Source organism: Erythrolamprus reginae, chromosome 3 (assembly GCF_031021105.1).
Source record: "Erythrolamprus reginae isolate rEryReg1 chromosome 3, rEryReg1.hap1, whole genome shotgun sequence".
NCBI lineage: Eukaryota > Metazoa > Chordata > Lepidosauria > Squamata > Dipsadidae > Erythrolamprus > Erythrolamprus reginae.
In genome coordinates, this window is record NC_091952.1 from 185,553,984 (window position 1) to 185,568,548 (window position 14,565).

At 44.0% G+C, this 14,565-nt stretch overlaps 1 protein-coding gene across 2 annotated transcripts in view; it reads right to left on the bottom strand.

Annotated features, from left to right (window-relative positions):
* The window catches only part of CTDP1 (CTD phosphatase subunit 1), a 41,790-nt gene extending 37,866 nt beyond the window's left edge, over window positions 1–3,924 (bottom strand). The window contains exon 1 of one of the 2 annotated variants that reach the window (XM_070747422.1): window positions 1,935–3,924. In XM_070747422.1, the coding sequence (XP_070603523.1) occupies window positions 1,935–2,242 (308 nt within the window). In that variant the 5' untranslated portion in view covers window positions 2,243–3,924. Of the gene's footprint in view, window positions 1–1,391 lie in introns of both variants that reach the window. The other variant, XM_070747423.1, reaches the window with a different exon arrangement.
* Window positions 3,925–14,565: the final 10,641 nt, after the last annotated feature.

A 14,565-nucleotide genomic window follows, 5' to 3' on the forward strand; every position in this document is an offset into this window, starting at 1 on the left:
GGCAATGTAACAGAACTTGCACATTATAAAATTTTAAAAACTTTGAAATATCTTCTAAGCTCTAAAACTTATTTATTTATTTCACTTATTTATTAGTTTAATTTATATGCTGCCCAACTCCCAAAGACTATGGGCGGATTGCAACAAATTAGCCAGTGTAATTATTTCTAGGTCTTTCGACTTAAATCAGATAGTCATAAAACATTAACTTATTAAAATCTTACCAGGGCATCAGAGATGATCACACTCTACTGACACGAAAAAGATTAATGAATTAATGGCAGTCATCCATTCTTCTGACCAAGATAATTCAAGTTACGAGGACCGGGATTCTGGGGGCAATATACTGGCTCTGTTAAAAAGTGCTATTGCTAACATGTTGTAAGCCGCCCTGAGTCTAAGAAGAAGGGCGACATTAAAAAAAAAATTAAATAAATAAATAAATATCTGGCAAATGATTTGCCAGCCTCAGTCTACTCGGGCTTCTTATATCATCTCCCTTAATACAGTTACAGAAGTGACATTGAATGACAGCTCATAGTCATCAGGATGCATAATCAAAATGTAAACACATGAAAAACTGATCAAGGGGGCAATGTTTGAGTTCTCAATTTTTACTTTCCTCTTTCCTCCTACCCCCAAAACCTACCAACCACACACCGACTAGACACAAGAACATTTTTCCCAAGTGCCATCACTCTGCTCAAAAAATTATTCCCTCAACACTGTCAAACTGTCACTATTACTGCTAGTTTTTTCTTCATCCTTCCTATCACCCATTTCCTCCCACTTATGATTGTAACTTGTTGCTTGTATCCTTAAGATTTTTATTAATATTGTTTCCTTATGGCTTATTTGTACCCTATGACAGTCATTAAGTGTTGTACCTCATGATTCTAGACCAGTGGTTCTCAACCTTTCTAATGCCATGACCCCTTAATACTGTTCCTCATGTTGTGATGACCCCCAACCATAAGTCTAGCGCCAATTCTCCCCACAGATCTTTAAGCTGATTGGCAGGAAGGTCAGAGGAATACCCCCACTGTAAACACCTGATTGGTCAGATTGTAAACATATATTCCAAGGTGCCAGAATAGAAGCTTTACTTCCTAACACCATGAAAAATTTGTCTTTTCCCATGGTCTTAGGCGACCCCTGTGAAACGGTCTATTGACCCCCAAGTTGAGAACCACTGTTCTAAACAAATGTATCTTCTATTCTTTCCTCTTTCCAAATTCTTAGGCTTTGGTTTCAATTATTTATTTTATTTACTTGTTTGTTTTGTCAAGTGGTATACAAAGATATAATATTTATATACATGATACTAGTAAAAGAGAAACATTAGGACAGGGGACGGAAGCCACTCTGGTGCACTTATGCACGCAACTTACAATTAGCCACTCCTCCCCTCCCCCCCCCTAAAAGGGGAGGGGGAAATCCAAGAGATCCAATAAAAGAAAGTCCAATTCATCGAGCGTCCTCTCATAAGGAGGCAGACTGCGGCTTTTCCTTGCGCTGACCCGCAGGATCCCCCTCCCGTATTCACGCAGCGTCAGGCGCTTATATAACAGGCACTGAGACTTTTTCTCGACCACTCCGCCGGCAACCTAGGCCTGCCAAAAGCCTCCCTCATGACGGCGTCGGCTTGCAACCGGGGAGGGAAGAAAGAGAAAAGGAGCGGGGCCTCGTCTGTCACCGGCGCCGCAGCGCTAGAGGGCGGGGAAGGGACGGCCTGCCCCTCGCGCGCTTTCCCCAAACCTCCTCATCTTTCACCGCGCTTGAGGAAAAAGCAGAGCGAGCGAGCCCAGCCGCCATCTCTCCACCCCGAAAGCCGAAACTTGAGGGGTTCCGAGTGCCGCGGATCTGAGGCGGCGCCCCTCAGGGACGGGCCCACCCACTCAGCTCGTCTTCCTCGCCGTCGTCCTTTTCCTTACCCCGGAGGAATGACTTGTCCCGGCTGGGCTCGCAGCTCTCGTACGATTCCCGGCCGCTCGGCTTTGACCTTTCGCTCGGCCGCCCGTTGGAGGCCAGGCTCGACAGCCAATGCGGCCGGCCGCGCTGGGATTTGGATAGGCGCGCAGACGGCCAAGACGGAGCCGATTTTCACGGCCGTTCCGGTCGCTACTTTCCATTCGAGCAGCCGTAGCGGCTGAGGGCCGGGAACGAGGATTTCCGTCATTTCAGACCCGGCGGCAGCCACTGTGTCTCCACAGACCGAGGCGGTTGCCCCGGGTTCCTCCATAGCCTCGGCCGCTGAGATCTCGTCCCAGGCCGGGCCCGTCGAAGGACAGGTCGCTATGGCAACGGCGGCGCCTCTATCGGTTGAATTGGAAGAATCGAACGCAAAACGTTATTTTTTTTACCCTCCCCCACACCCAACTACCACCTTCAGAAAAAAAAATAACAACAAGAAGTAGTCACGAGCAGCGCCAAACGAGCGCGAGGTCAATCTTCCGATGCGCAGGCGCAAGACAGCCTTTTCTCGCGCCCGGACAAGCTTAAAGGGACAGACGCTTAAAATTCGAGCGAGTCGGGGAGCAAAGCTCAACCGAACGGGCTCTTGTTTCGTTCCCAACTCTGACGTAGGCGCTGGAGCCACGCCCATTTTCGTCTTTCAGGCCTCGTTCGCCTCCGCGGTGACGCAAGTGCGGGCTTATACTGTGCTTGCCCGCCCCTCCGCGTGGACTGCATAACAGAGTCTCATGTTTTTCGCCCCCTCGAGAGGAATTGTGGGATGAGTGGTTGCAAAGGGGTTTTCCCCCCTCCTTCAGCTACAAGTTCCAGCATGCATTTCTGTGGCGGGTTTGAGCATGCGCGCCAGATTGCGGTCAAGGAAAAAAGCCGCTCGATGGCTGTGGGGGTTTTTTGACTGTCGAAGTTGGTAACAATTCGTCTTCAGACATCAGTCGTATCCATCTCCCTCAAACCATGGTTTAAATCCTGCTATAGGAAGTCAGCGCCACCCTCCCTTCGAGAGGAATAAAATATTTGAGGGATATTAATAAAAGGCAGAATATTATAAAGAATATCCCTAGAGCAGAGGTCTTCAAACTTGGCAACTTTAAGTCTTCTGGACTTCAACTCCCCGACTTCTCCAGACAGCTATGCTGGCTGAAGAATTCTGGGAATTGAAGTCCACAAGTCTTCAACAAGCTATGCTGGCTGGAGAATTCTGGGAATTGAAGTCCACAAGTCTTCAATTGGGAATTGAAGTCCACAAGTCTTCAATTGGGAATTGAAGTCCACAAGTCTTAAAGTTGTCAAGTTTTGGGACCTGTGCCCTAGAAAAATAGAGAAATATGCTTTTAGGCAGGAAACAGATTCACTCCTAATAACAGATTCACCTTTACAGTATTAATAGCCTGGACCAGTCTATTCTACATAACAAGATGTATCCCCTTCATCTTCTGGGTGATGGGATTAAGACCTTCACCCTTAGCCCTCCTGGGGGCTTTGCTGATGTTTGCTCACTGACCAATAAAGAACTGAAGTTACTCAACCTGCCTCCTGCCACTTCAGTATTGGAACACAACACACATAGCCCACACTCTGGGGTGAAACATACATATAATGGGTTTTTAAAATATTGTTAAATATTAAGAATACTGTATTTGCTATAGCAGCAGCATGGTCATGAAAAGTAGGTGGCCAATTAAGGTAGTTTTTATTCCATGTGGTTTTTCAGAGTTTTTAAACAGAATATTGACAAGGCAACTCTTCTTTAGCTATATTGTTTAATAGGATGCATTTTTTTATGATACTGTAACATGCCTTGCACAATATCTTAGGATACTCTTGTAAATAAAACGGAAATTGTTTCAATTAAACATACAGCAGAATTTTCCTTGAGTGATGCACAGCAACCATAGTGATTCTGCTCAGAGGTCATACTTGAATAAAACTAATGGCTTTTGTGTTGCATGATAAAAATATGGAAACATCACTTTCAAATCAGATCAAATATATTTCGGGAATTAAGAGAAAATTTGTCAGCCATAGCTTTCTCTACATCCCTCACACATAATATTGAGGAATTACTGGGTTACAAAAAAATAATAATTGAGAATGAAGTAGCTATGAAATTCAGTACAGTGTTCCCTCGATTTTCGCGGGTGCGAACTTCGCGAATAGCCTATACCACGGTTTTTCAAAAAATATTAATTAAAAAATACTTTGTGGGGTTTTTTTCCTATACCACGGTTTTTCCCACCTGATGACATCATACATCATCACCAAACTAATAATTTTTGCAAATAAATAACAAAAAAAATAATTATTGTTAATAAATAATTATGTTTATAAATATCAGAATCACTAAGTGTCTTATTCAATGGTGAGTACCCGTAATAATGGTGAGTAAATGGTTGTTAAGGGGATGGGAAATGGTAATTTAGGGGTTTAAAGTGTTAAGGGAAGGCTTGTGATACTATTCATAGCCAAAAATGGTGTGTTTACTTTCGCATCTCTACTTCACGGAAATTCGACTTTCGCGGGCAGTCTCAGAACGCATCCCCCACGAAAATCGAGGGAACACTGTACTTTGTATCACATACTTACCTTTCCATAGAAAAATGACAATTCTCCTCCAAATTGCTCCTCGGTTAATATTTTAAAGTGTGCAATCTGGAGAAAGTAAATTGCTATTTATTTCTTTGTTTCTTTGTTTATTATTTAATTTATATGCCGCGCACTCCAAACGGACTCTGAATGGCTAACAACAAGTATAAATACACTCTAAGTATAAAACCAATAAAAAGCATCACTAAAATCACATGTATTATAAAACCATACTTGCAACAATCAGTCTTAATTCCAGGAAGCCGGAAAAGCCAGGCTTTAACAGTTTTCCAGAAAACTGGTAGGGAGGAGATAATCAAATCTCTGGGGGCAGTTGATTCCATAGGGTCAGAGCGGCCACAGAGAAGGCCCTTCCCCAGGGTCCCACCAACCGACATTGTTTGGTGGATGGGACCTGGCCAACTCTGTGTGCCCTTACTGGCTGCAATGAGGTATGAGGAAGGAGGTCCCTATTCAGACGAATATGCATGGGCAATTTGATCCCCCAGTTTCCTTTTAAAATTGTGTACAAGGCCACAAAAGGGGATAACATGATCCCGGGACAAAAATGTGAGCCAGTTGTCAAGCATCTGTATGTAAATCACATGTCCATGAAGATGCGCAATGATCATAATAAGTGTGAAAAATGGTCAGAAGTCACTTTTTTCAGTCCCTTTGTAACTTCAGTCACTAAGTAAACTGTTGTAAGTCAAGAACTACCTGTAATTGGTGGCGAGCACACTTGATAGTGCCAAGTTCCACAAATTAACCATGGCCATTTCTTCACTGATCTCATTACTATTGCTGTAACTATAAATCACAAGTGATCTATATTAAGTTTCAGATTCAATGATAAGACTACTGAAGTTTGCAGATGACACAACAATAACCAACCTCATTTGAGACAATGATGAATCAACATACAGATGGGAGGTTGAACAACTAACCTTGTGGTGCAACCAGAACAGTCTGGAACTGAACACACTCAAAACTGTAGAAATGGTGGTAGACTTTAGGAGAAATACTCTTATACTTCCACCTCTTACAATATTAGACAACACAGTATCAAGAGTAGAGACCTTCACATTTCTAGGTTCTATCATATCACAAGATCTAAAATGGACACCTAACATCAAAAACATCAAAAAAGTACATCCACAGGATGGTAGAGAACAGGAAGGCCGGGAGGAACACTGTCCATCAGGTCACGATGAGTTGACCAGGGGTAGGCAAAGTTGGCTCTTCTATGACATGTGTACTTCAACTCCCACACAACCAACAAGATCTAGTGTTATATGAGTGTTCCCTTTATTTCTTTTGAGCAGTATACTTTCAGCATGTCAATTGTTTCACAAGAGGCAATAATAGTCTAGACCAGGGGTAGGCAAAGTTGGCTCTTCTATGACATGTGTACTTCAACTCCCAGAATTCCTGAGCTAGCATGATTGGCTCAGGAATTCTGGGAGTTGAAGTCCACGTGTTTGGCCTCCCAAACTCTCCGAGCATCCCTCTTTTTTTTTTTGCACAAATGGACCCATTTTTGTGAAAAATGGGGCAGTCAGAGGGTTTGGGAAGCCTGCAGAATGCTCCTGGAGATTGGGGGAAAGCAAAAATGTCCCCATTTTGTAAATTTTGAGAAAAAATGATCATTTTTCATCTTCTTTTTTTTTTTGCAAAAAATGGGGTGGGCAGAGGGTTTGGGAGGCCTGCAGAGTGCTCCTGGGGGCTGGGGGAAGGCAAAAATGCCCCCATTGTTTGTGAAAAATGGCCCATTGTTCACCAAAACGGGAGTGTTTTTGCCTTCCCCCAGCCCCCAGGAGCATCTGCAGGCCTCCCAAACCCTCTCCGCAAGCCATTTTTGAAAAAAACCAGCCCACCATTCATAAAAATTGGATGCAGGGATGGGACTTCAGCAGTGAAGGGCTACTAAAATTTTTACTACCACTGTGGGCGTGGCTTATGCAAGACGCTCTGCATTTTCTTTCAACATCTTTCAGTGCAAATTGGGTGCTCTGGGGTGGACCTCCATTTTCGCTACCCCACTGCGTTTTCCCCCATCCGGGCAGCAGCCCACCCCTGGACTTCCGGAAGCCAAAAATGGCTATATTCGGTGTATAAGACGCACCAACATTTCCACTCTCTTTTAGGGGAGAAAAAGATGTGTCTTATACTCTGAAAAATATGGTACTTCTTCATAAAACTATATTATGTTTTGCTTGGATAGAACCTTCATTTCCAGTACAGTGATCCCCCGATCATTGCGAGGGTTCCGTTCCAGGACCCCCCGCAACGAGCGGGTTTTCGCGAAGTAGCGCTGCGGAAGTAAAAACACCATCTGCGCATGCGCAGATGGTGTTTTTACTTCCCAGCAGTGAGGAGCCGAAGATTGGGGTTTCCCCGCCGCCCACGCGAACTCCTCGCTGCTGCCACACCCGCCGCTCGCCCGCCCTGAAAGGGAAAGCCCCCCCAGGCCGGCTCCGATCCCCCCAGGCCGGCTTCGATCCCCCAGGCCGGCTCCGATCGTTTTAAAACAGGCGCGCCGCTTCTCCGCTGACTCCTGGCGAACTTCCCCGCTTTAGGAGTCAGCGGAGAAGCGGCGCGCCTGTTTTAAAAGATCGGAGCCGGTCTGGGGGGGCTTTCCAGCAACCCACGAGCCTGGGTTGGGGGCTCGTGGGTTGCTGGAAAGCCCCCCCAGGCCGGTTCCGATTTTTTAAAACAGGCGCGCCGCTTCTCCGCTGACTCCTGGCGAACTTCCCCGCTTTAGGAGTCAGGAGAAGACCCAGGGAAGCCACCCAGCAGCTGATCTGACCGGCGCCATCTACGCATGCGTTCCCATAGAAAAAAGGGCACGCATGCGCAGATGGTGTTTTGACTTCCGGGTTGAAAAATCGCAAATTAGCCTGTTCGCAATGGTCGGGAACGCAATAACCGGGGGATCACTGTATAGCATATTACTGAATGCTCTTTACACATTGGCTAACTGGGGCAGAAAATTATTGAAATGATTTATCACTGACTTCATTAAAAGATTAAAATGTACTAAGGAATGGAATGTATAATTAAACATGTATTCATATTATATGACTGTGATGCAGGAAACAGCAATGGCTTGTTTATTAGCAATTCTGCCAAAGTGGCACTATTAGAACTGGTGTATATATACCATGTACAGTACTCACACACTTTGGCAAGGGATGAGGAGGCGAAAAACGTGGGTGTGTCAGAGTTACTCTTCATAGTCTTTGACACAAGACAATAATTGAAAATAAAATAGGTAGGTCCCTGAGGTGTTTCTTCACCATAGAATCATCTAGCAAGGTTAGCAGTTGTGGGGCAACCTGTTGGGGAAGGCTAAACAAATGTTTATAAACGAATGAGAAAGTATTAAAAGCTATTTTGAGAGGGCCTTTCCCCCCCATTACTAATGTACTGGCCATAAAAGATGTCTTTCATTTTAAAAAAAGTCTTTTGCATATATGCTGTATTTAGCCACCTAGAATGGAAAATGGAGGCGTAGAATTCACACACTGCATTCAAGTTTAATAGGTTTGTATAAGCACGAATTATGTAAGATTGGATTTTAAAATTATAAAGGAAGCTAGTGAAAGGGTGGATAAAATGAAAACCAGTACCAAAAAAAAGAGGAATATTTTGGGATTTTGCTTAAGATGCCTGAAGTGAAAAGTAGAAGAAAGAAGTATTAGGTATGTTTGAGTTTATTTTGAGTTATTTATAAAAATAAGGTGGAATAAAATTATATAAACACATCTGTTCTTGAAGGGAAATCAGATTGATGAAAACATAAATAAAAGCTTCATTTTTCACAAAGATTAAATGTGTTAGGGAGGATGAAAGCCTACGTTAAAAAGGGCGGGCAGAATTTTAACACTTGTGGTTTTACAGGAATTAGAAATGCTGCTTTCTTTCTTTTACTAGGTATCTAATTCACTAAAAAGGACTATTCTTTATGCCTACATAAAGGCATGGTTATATAATAGGAAGAAAATTCACAACAAAACCCAAAATATCAGGGCAAATTCTTTTGTTAGTTTGCTGTCATGATTGGGCAGAATTCTACCAGATATCTGCATAAACTGGGAATTGGTTATCCTCAGTGGTAGGTTGCTACCAGTTCACACCAGTTTGGCAAACCAGTGGTGGCGGCAGTGGGAGGCTCCGCGCACCCCCTAGATATCATCAAAAACATTCTGTGCATGCATGGAAGCATTGTGAACATGCGCTCCCATTCTCAAACCAGTAGCAAAGATAAGAGAAACTCAGTCACAAGTTTAGAATTACTCAGAACTTAGAATTACTCAGTTACATATAGATAAGGGACTAACATGCTGGCGAAATGTGGTCATTAACCTCACAATCAATTCTAAAGCTATGAGTGATGCAAAGAGCTATGGAAAGATACATGCTCGGCATCACCAGACAAGATAGAAAGACCAGCACATCCACGAAAGAAACCTAAAACAGGATGGATGAATTGGCAAAGGAAAGCTCAAGACCGTACTGGTTGTAAACCTGCAGAAGAGGTCTTCACCCTGCAGTGAATAGACAATATCTAGAATAATGATGATGAATAAGGATTAGCATTCATTCTCAGCATTTTATGTACCTAGGCTCTGAAGCTTCAACCTCTCATTATATAGTTGTTTAATTAAGACAATCTTGAGTTCTCATTATCGCAATATCATAAAAAGAAAATAAGTTGCAACCATGTATTATGGTCATTAGTTTTCAACACATTAGCAGGATATTATGTGTGATGTTGCTGTTTTTAAGGCCTTATTCATTTGTTTTATACTCTTGCCGACCTACTGACTGCTTCCTATCCCAACATTTTATGAATCTCGGGATATAAATACTTACTTGCCAATGATCATGTGATAATAAAATTTTATCAGGATAAATTATAACTAGCCCTTGGGCTATGTTCATTTGTTTAGTCACCATTCAAAGTTATGACAAGACTGAAAAGAGTGAACTTAGGATTGGTCCTTTCCCTTATGACTATCATAGTGTCCCTGCTATCCTATGATCAAATACACTGCTGAAAAAAAATAAAGGGAACACTCAAACAATGCAATACAGTGATCCCCCGAGTTTCGCGATCTCAATCTTTGCGAAACGCTATATCGCGATTTTTCCACCCGATGACGTCACTCCCTTCCTTTCTCATCTTTCTTTCTCTCTCTCTTTCTCTCTCTTGCTTCTTCCTCTCTCACACTCTCTTCCTCCCTCTCTCATCTCTTTCTTTCCTTCTCTCTCTTTCTCTATCTCTCCCCCTCTTGCTCTCGAGCGGCGGGCGGCACCCAGGGAAGGTTCCTTCGGCCGCCCACCAGCTGATCTGCTCGGCAGAGCAGTAGCAGCGAGGAGCCGAAGATGGGGTTTCCCCTTTGCGTGGGCAACGGGGAAACCCCATCTTCGGCTCCTCGCTGCTACTGCGCTGCCGAGCAGATCAGCTGGTGGGCAGCCGAAGGAACCTTCCCTGGGTCTTCAACTCCCAGAGCGGCGGACAAGCGGCGGCCAGACAAGCGGCGGACAAGCGGCAGGCGGACAAGAAAAGTGGCGGCTGGACAAGCGGAAAAGCGGCGGACAAGCGGCGGGCGGAAAAGCGGCGGCCGGAAAAGCGGATAAGCGGCCGGACAAGCGGACAAGCGGCGGACAAGCAGCGGGCGGAAAAGCGGCGGCCAGACAAGTGGACAAGCGGCGGGCAAGCGGAAAAGCGGCGGACAAGCGGGCAGGCAGGCGGCTCCTCAGCTGCTGGGTCTTCCCAGGTGCGGAAGTAAAAACACCATCTGCGCATGCACGGCCATGGAAAAAAGGGGCGCGCATGCGCAGATGGTGGTTTTACTTCCGCACCACTACATCCCGAAAAATCGATTATCGCGAGGGGTCTTGGAATGGAATCCTCGCGATAATTGGGGGATCACTGTATAACTCCAAGTAAATCAAACTTCTGTGAAATCAAATTGCCCACTTAGGAAGCAACACTGATTGACAATCAATTTCACATGCTGTTGTGCACATTCAATTTTGTACAGAACGAAGTATTCAATGAGAATATTTCATTCATTCAGATCTAGGAGGTGTTATTTGGGTGGTTCCCTTAATTTTTTTGAGCAGTATATTTTGGCAACATCCCACAGTCACATTTTCCTGCCTATGCACAAATTGTTCCTGCTGCAACTCCCCCCAACTGCCTATCTCCTACCATCTCTGCCCTTTTGGCCATCTTGTAAAGCAGCGGTCCCCAAACTATGGCCCGTGGGCCGCATGCGGCCCGCTGAGGCCATTTATCCGGCCCGCTGGTGATTGACAGGAGCACAGGTAAAAGAGAGCAAGAAAGAAAGAAAAGGGAAAGAGAGGGAGGGGAAGAGAAGTGGAGAGGAATGAAGTAGGGAAGGGAGGGAGGGAGGGAGGGAGGGAGGAAGGAAGGAAGGAAGGAAGGAAGGAAGGAAGGAGAAATGGAGGGACAGAGGAAGGAAGGACTGTTTTTGGGGGGGTGTAATTTTTTTTAATTTTTCTCTTAACATACATTCAAACAATACAGTGTACCATCTAATTTTCCATGAATAAAATGCGGTATTTTGTTAGTAACTAATATCAATCATCAAAAAAGTTGCAAAAGTTTTTTTTCTAATTTTGTCATCCAGTTACATTCATTTTTTAAATTAAATTCCCTCCTTAATGTTCCTTCAAAAAGTACAACACCAATTATTTTCTAACTTATTAACCATTATGCCAAAGTGCTTCCTTCTTTCGTTATGCATTTTTCTATAAGCCAAAAAAACCTTGTATAGCCAATCAGATATTAACAAAAGAGAATTAAAAACAAAACATAAACATATATGAATTTCAGACTTCTTCCCCACCTCTAAAAAGTACATTCCCATTTTGTTTTTTACTTTAAGATAAGGTATGTGCAGTGTGCATAGGGATTTGCTCATAAGTTTTTTTTTTATAGTCCGGCCCTCCAACAGCCCGAGGGACAGTGAACTGGCCCCCTCTGTAAAAAGCTTGGGGACCCCTGTTGTAAAGCATCACTGACATGAAGAGTCCACTCTTTCACCTCTTACCTCCTGCCACCTTTCTGTTGCTGCCACCACCAGCCGTTCTTCATTGTATTTTTTGCCTCCCCTCCCCTCTGCTGGCCATGTAAGGAAACACAGGAGGGCGGTTATGTCAGCCATGTTGTGCAGGTGCTCTCACCCTTCAATGCCACCTCCCTGGTAGCTGGGCTCCTGATCGGCCTGCCCTGCTTCAATAGTCTCAGCCAGTGGTGAAATCTAAAAATTTTCACTACAGGTTCTGTGGCCGTAGCTTGGTAATGATGTAACTTGGTGGTCATGGGCATGTGACCAGGTGAGCTCAAAAAACAATTTTCACACTTCACACACAACACAAAAGCCATACAAGTACACAATGCAAAAGCAGCTGACTTCACACCAAATGGGCCCTGCAACAAAAACCAACTATTACACTCTGCACAAAAATAACACAAAATCTACACAACTGACTCACACAAAATGCAAAAGCACACAAAATGTCCCCCTGCAACAAGCAGGAACCTCACAGAGCCACAAAGAGCTCAAAAAGCAACTTTGACACTTTACATAAAAATGACATAAAAGCTACACAACTGACTCCTACACAACTGACTCACACACAATGCAAAAGCAGCTCAACCTTAGACAAAATGGCCCCTGCAACAACAAGCAGGAACTTCACAGAACCACAAAGAGCTCAAAAACACTTTACATAAGAATGACACAAAATCTACACAACTGACTCCTACACAACTGACACACACAATGCAAAAGCAGCTCGACCTTACACAAAATGGCCCCTGCAACAAAGCAGGAACCTCACAGAGTTGCAGTTACAGACAGTGAATAGGTAGTTTTAAAAAATGCTTTTAAAAAGTTTTTTTTTAATTCCAGTGATCCCCTTTCAGCCGATTGTTAAACAGCTGAGAGTTGGGATTAAAAAAAACCTTTTTAAAGTATTTTTTTAACCAACAGCTCCAGGAAATAGGTGGCAGAAATGCTTTTTAAAAAAAATAAAAAAAGGTTTATCAGCTGTGACAATCAGGGAGAACTTTAAAAAAAACTTTTTAAAAGCATTTTTACTACTGTTCAGAGAAACGGAAGTACAGTGATACCTCGTCTTACCAACCCCTCATCATACAAACTTTTCGAGATACAAACCCGGGGTTTAAGATTTTTTTGCCTCTTCTTCCAAACTATTTTCACCTTACAAACACAAACCGCCGCCACTGGGATGCCCCGCCTCCAGACTTCTGTTGCCAGCAAAGTGCCTGTTTTTGTGCTGCTGGGATTCCCCTGAGGCTCCCCTCCATGGGAAACACCACCTCTGGACTTCCACGTTTTTGCGATGCGGCAGGGAAATCCCAGCAGCGCAAAAACAGGGGCTTCGCTGGCAACGGAAGTCCGGAGGTGGGGTTTCCATTGAGGGGAGCCTCAGCAAAATCACAGCATCACAAAAACATGGAAGTCCGAGGTGGGGTTTCGAGGGCTTCAATGTTTTTGCGATGCTGCAATTTTGCTGAGGCTCCCCTCACTGGGAAACCCCACCTCCGGACCTCCGTTGCCAGCAAAGCACCCGTTTTTACACTGCTGGGATTCCCCTGCAGCATCACAAAAACACAGAAGTCCGGAGGTGGGGTTTCCCATGGAGGGGAGCCTCAGGGGAATCCCAGCAGCGCAAAAATGGGCACTTCAGCTGGCAAAAGGGGTGAATTTTGGGCTTGCATGCATTAATTGCTTTTCCATTGATTCCTATGGGAAACATTGTTTCATCTTACGAACTTTTCACCTTACGAACCTCGTCCCGGAACCAATTAAGTTCATAAGACGAGGTATCACTGTACTTGTTACTAAGGTTGTAGGAACTGCCCGAAGGGGTAGCATTTCACCCTGGTCTCAGCTAGGCGGAGTTTCCAATTTACCGCCATTACCAGTGCTGTTGCACATGCAGCTCTGGATGACCAGCGTGCGTGCGTCAGAACAAGATTTGGCTTCTGTGCATGTGCAGGAAGCAAATCTTGTGAGAAGATGTGCCCCCCTGCTGGTCACCTGGACCTGCAAGTGCAACTCCATTTCCGCTACCTGTGTGGCCCAGCCAAGACCAGTAATCCAGGAAGTGACAGCTGCCGATCAGCTGGAGTTGTGCATGCATCTTCATTTCTGCCAGTGGAATTGCGTCCCACCCCGTCCTGCCTGCTGCCCACCCCTGGGTGGAGGACTCATGGACCTGGCCCCTTCCCAGGAGAATCTGAAGCTGTGGTCTCTGGATGATTTCCTCCTTTGCTATCTAGCGTTAAAGAAAATTCTGCTAGTTAGTTTTCTAGGTAATTCCAAGTGGTTTATAATAAATACCTGCTAATTATAACACAAAATACAAAACAACACAAACATGCATTTTAAAGTAGCACCCGAGGATGGGAATCCAGATTAGGATCGTGCAACTTTAACTCATAATATGATTTCAAAACTATCTTTCCCTCCCATCAAAGTCACTGTAAAAGAAGAAGCGTTGTGGGTTTTGATGTTGGCATTAATAGCTCCTTCTCTCCCATGTAGTTGATTCTCTCACTTGATAAATAAGGATTTTAGGAAAGTTATTTTTTTTATCTTTATCATGGCAGTAGATGAATGAGCTAATTCCCCCATTCAAAACAGACCATCATCCAAAGTTGTTTACATTAATGTAAAATGCAGATGTACGTTGTTTAATTTGACTCTAAAATCCCCGTAGAATCCCTTCTGCAACTTTGGTTTGGTTGTTTGGATGCTATCATTTCTGTATCTAAGCAAACATTTCTCTCTCTTTTTGCAAATGTATGCTCATATTCTCAGAAATTGTGTCTAACTACCTTATTTTCTATTAATCTCTATTGCCTTTGGTTTTTGCAAATTAAAGGTCTTCTCTAATGACTTTAGTCTTCACAATTATATGTTCAAAATGTTTAAGCTG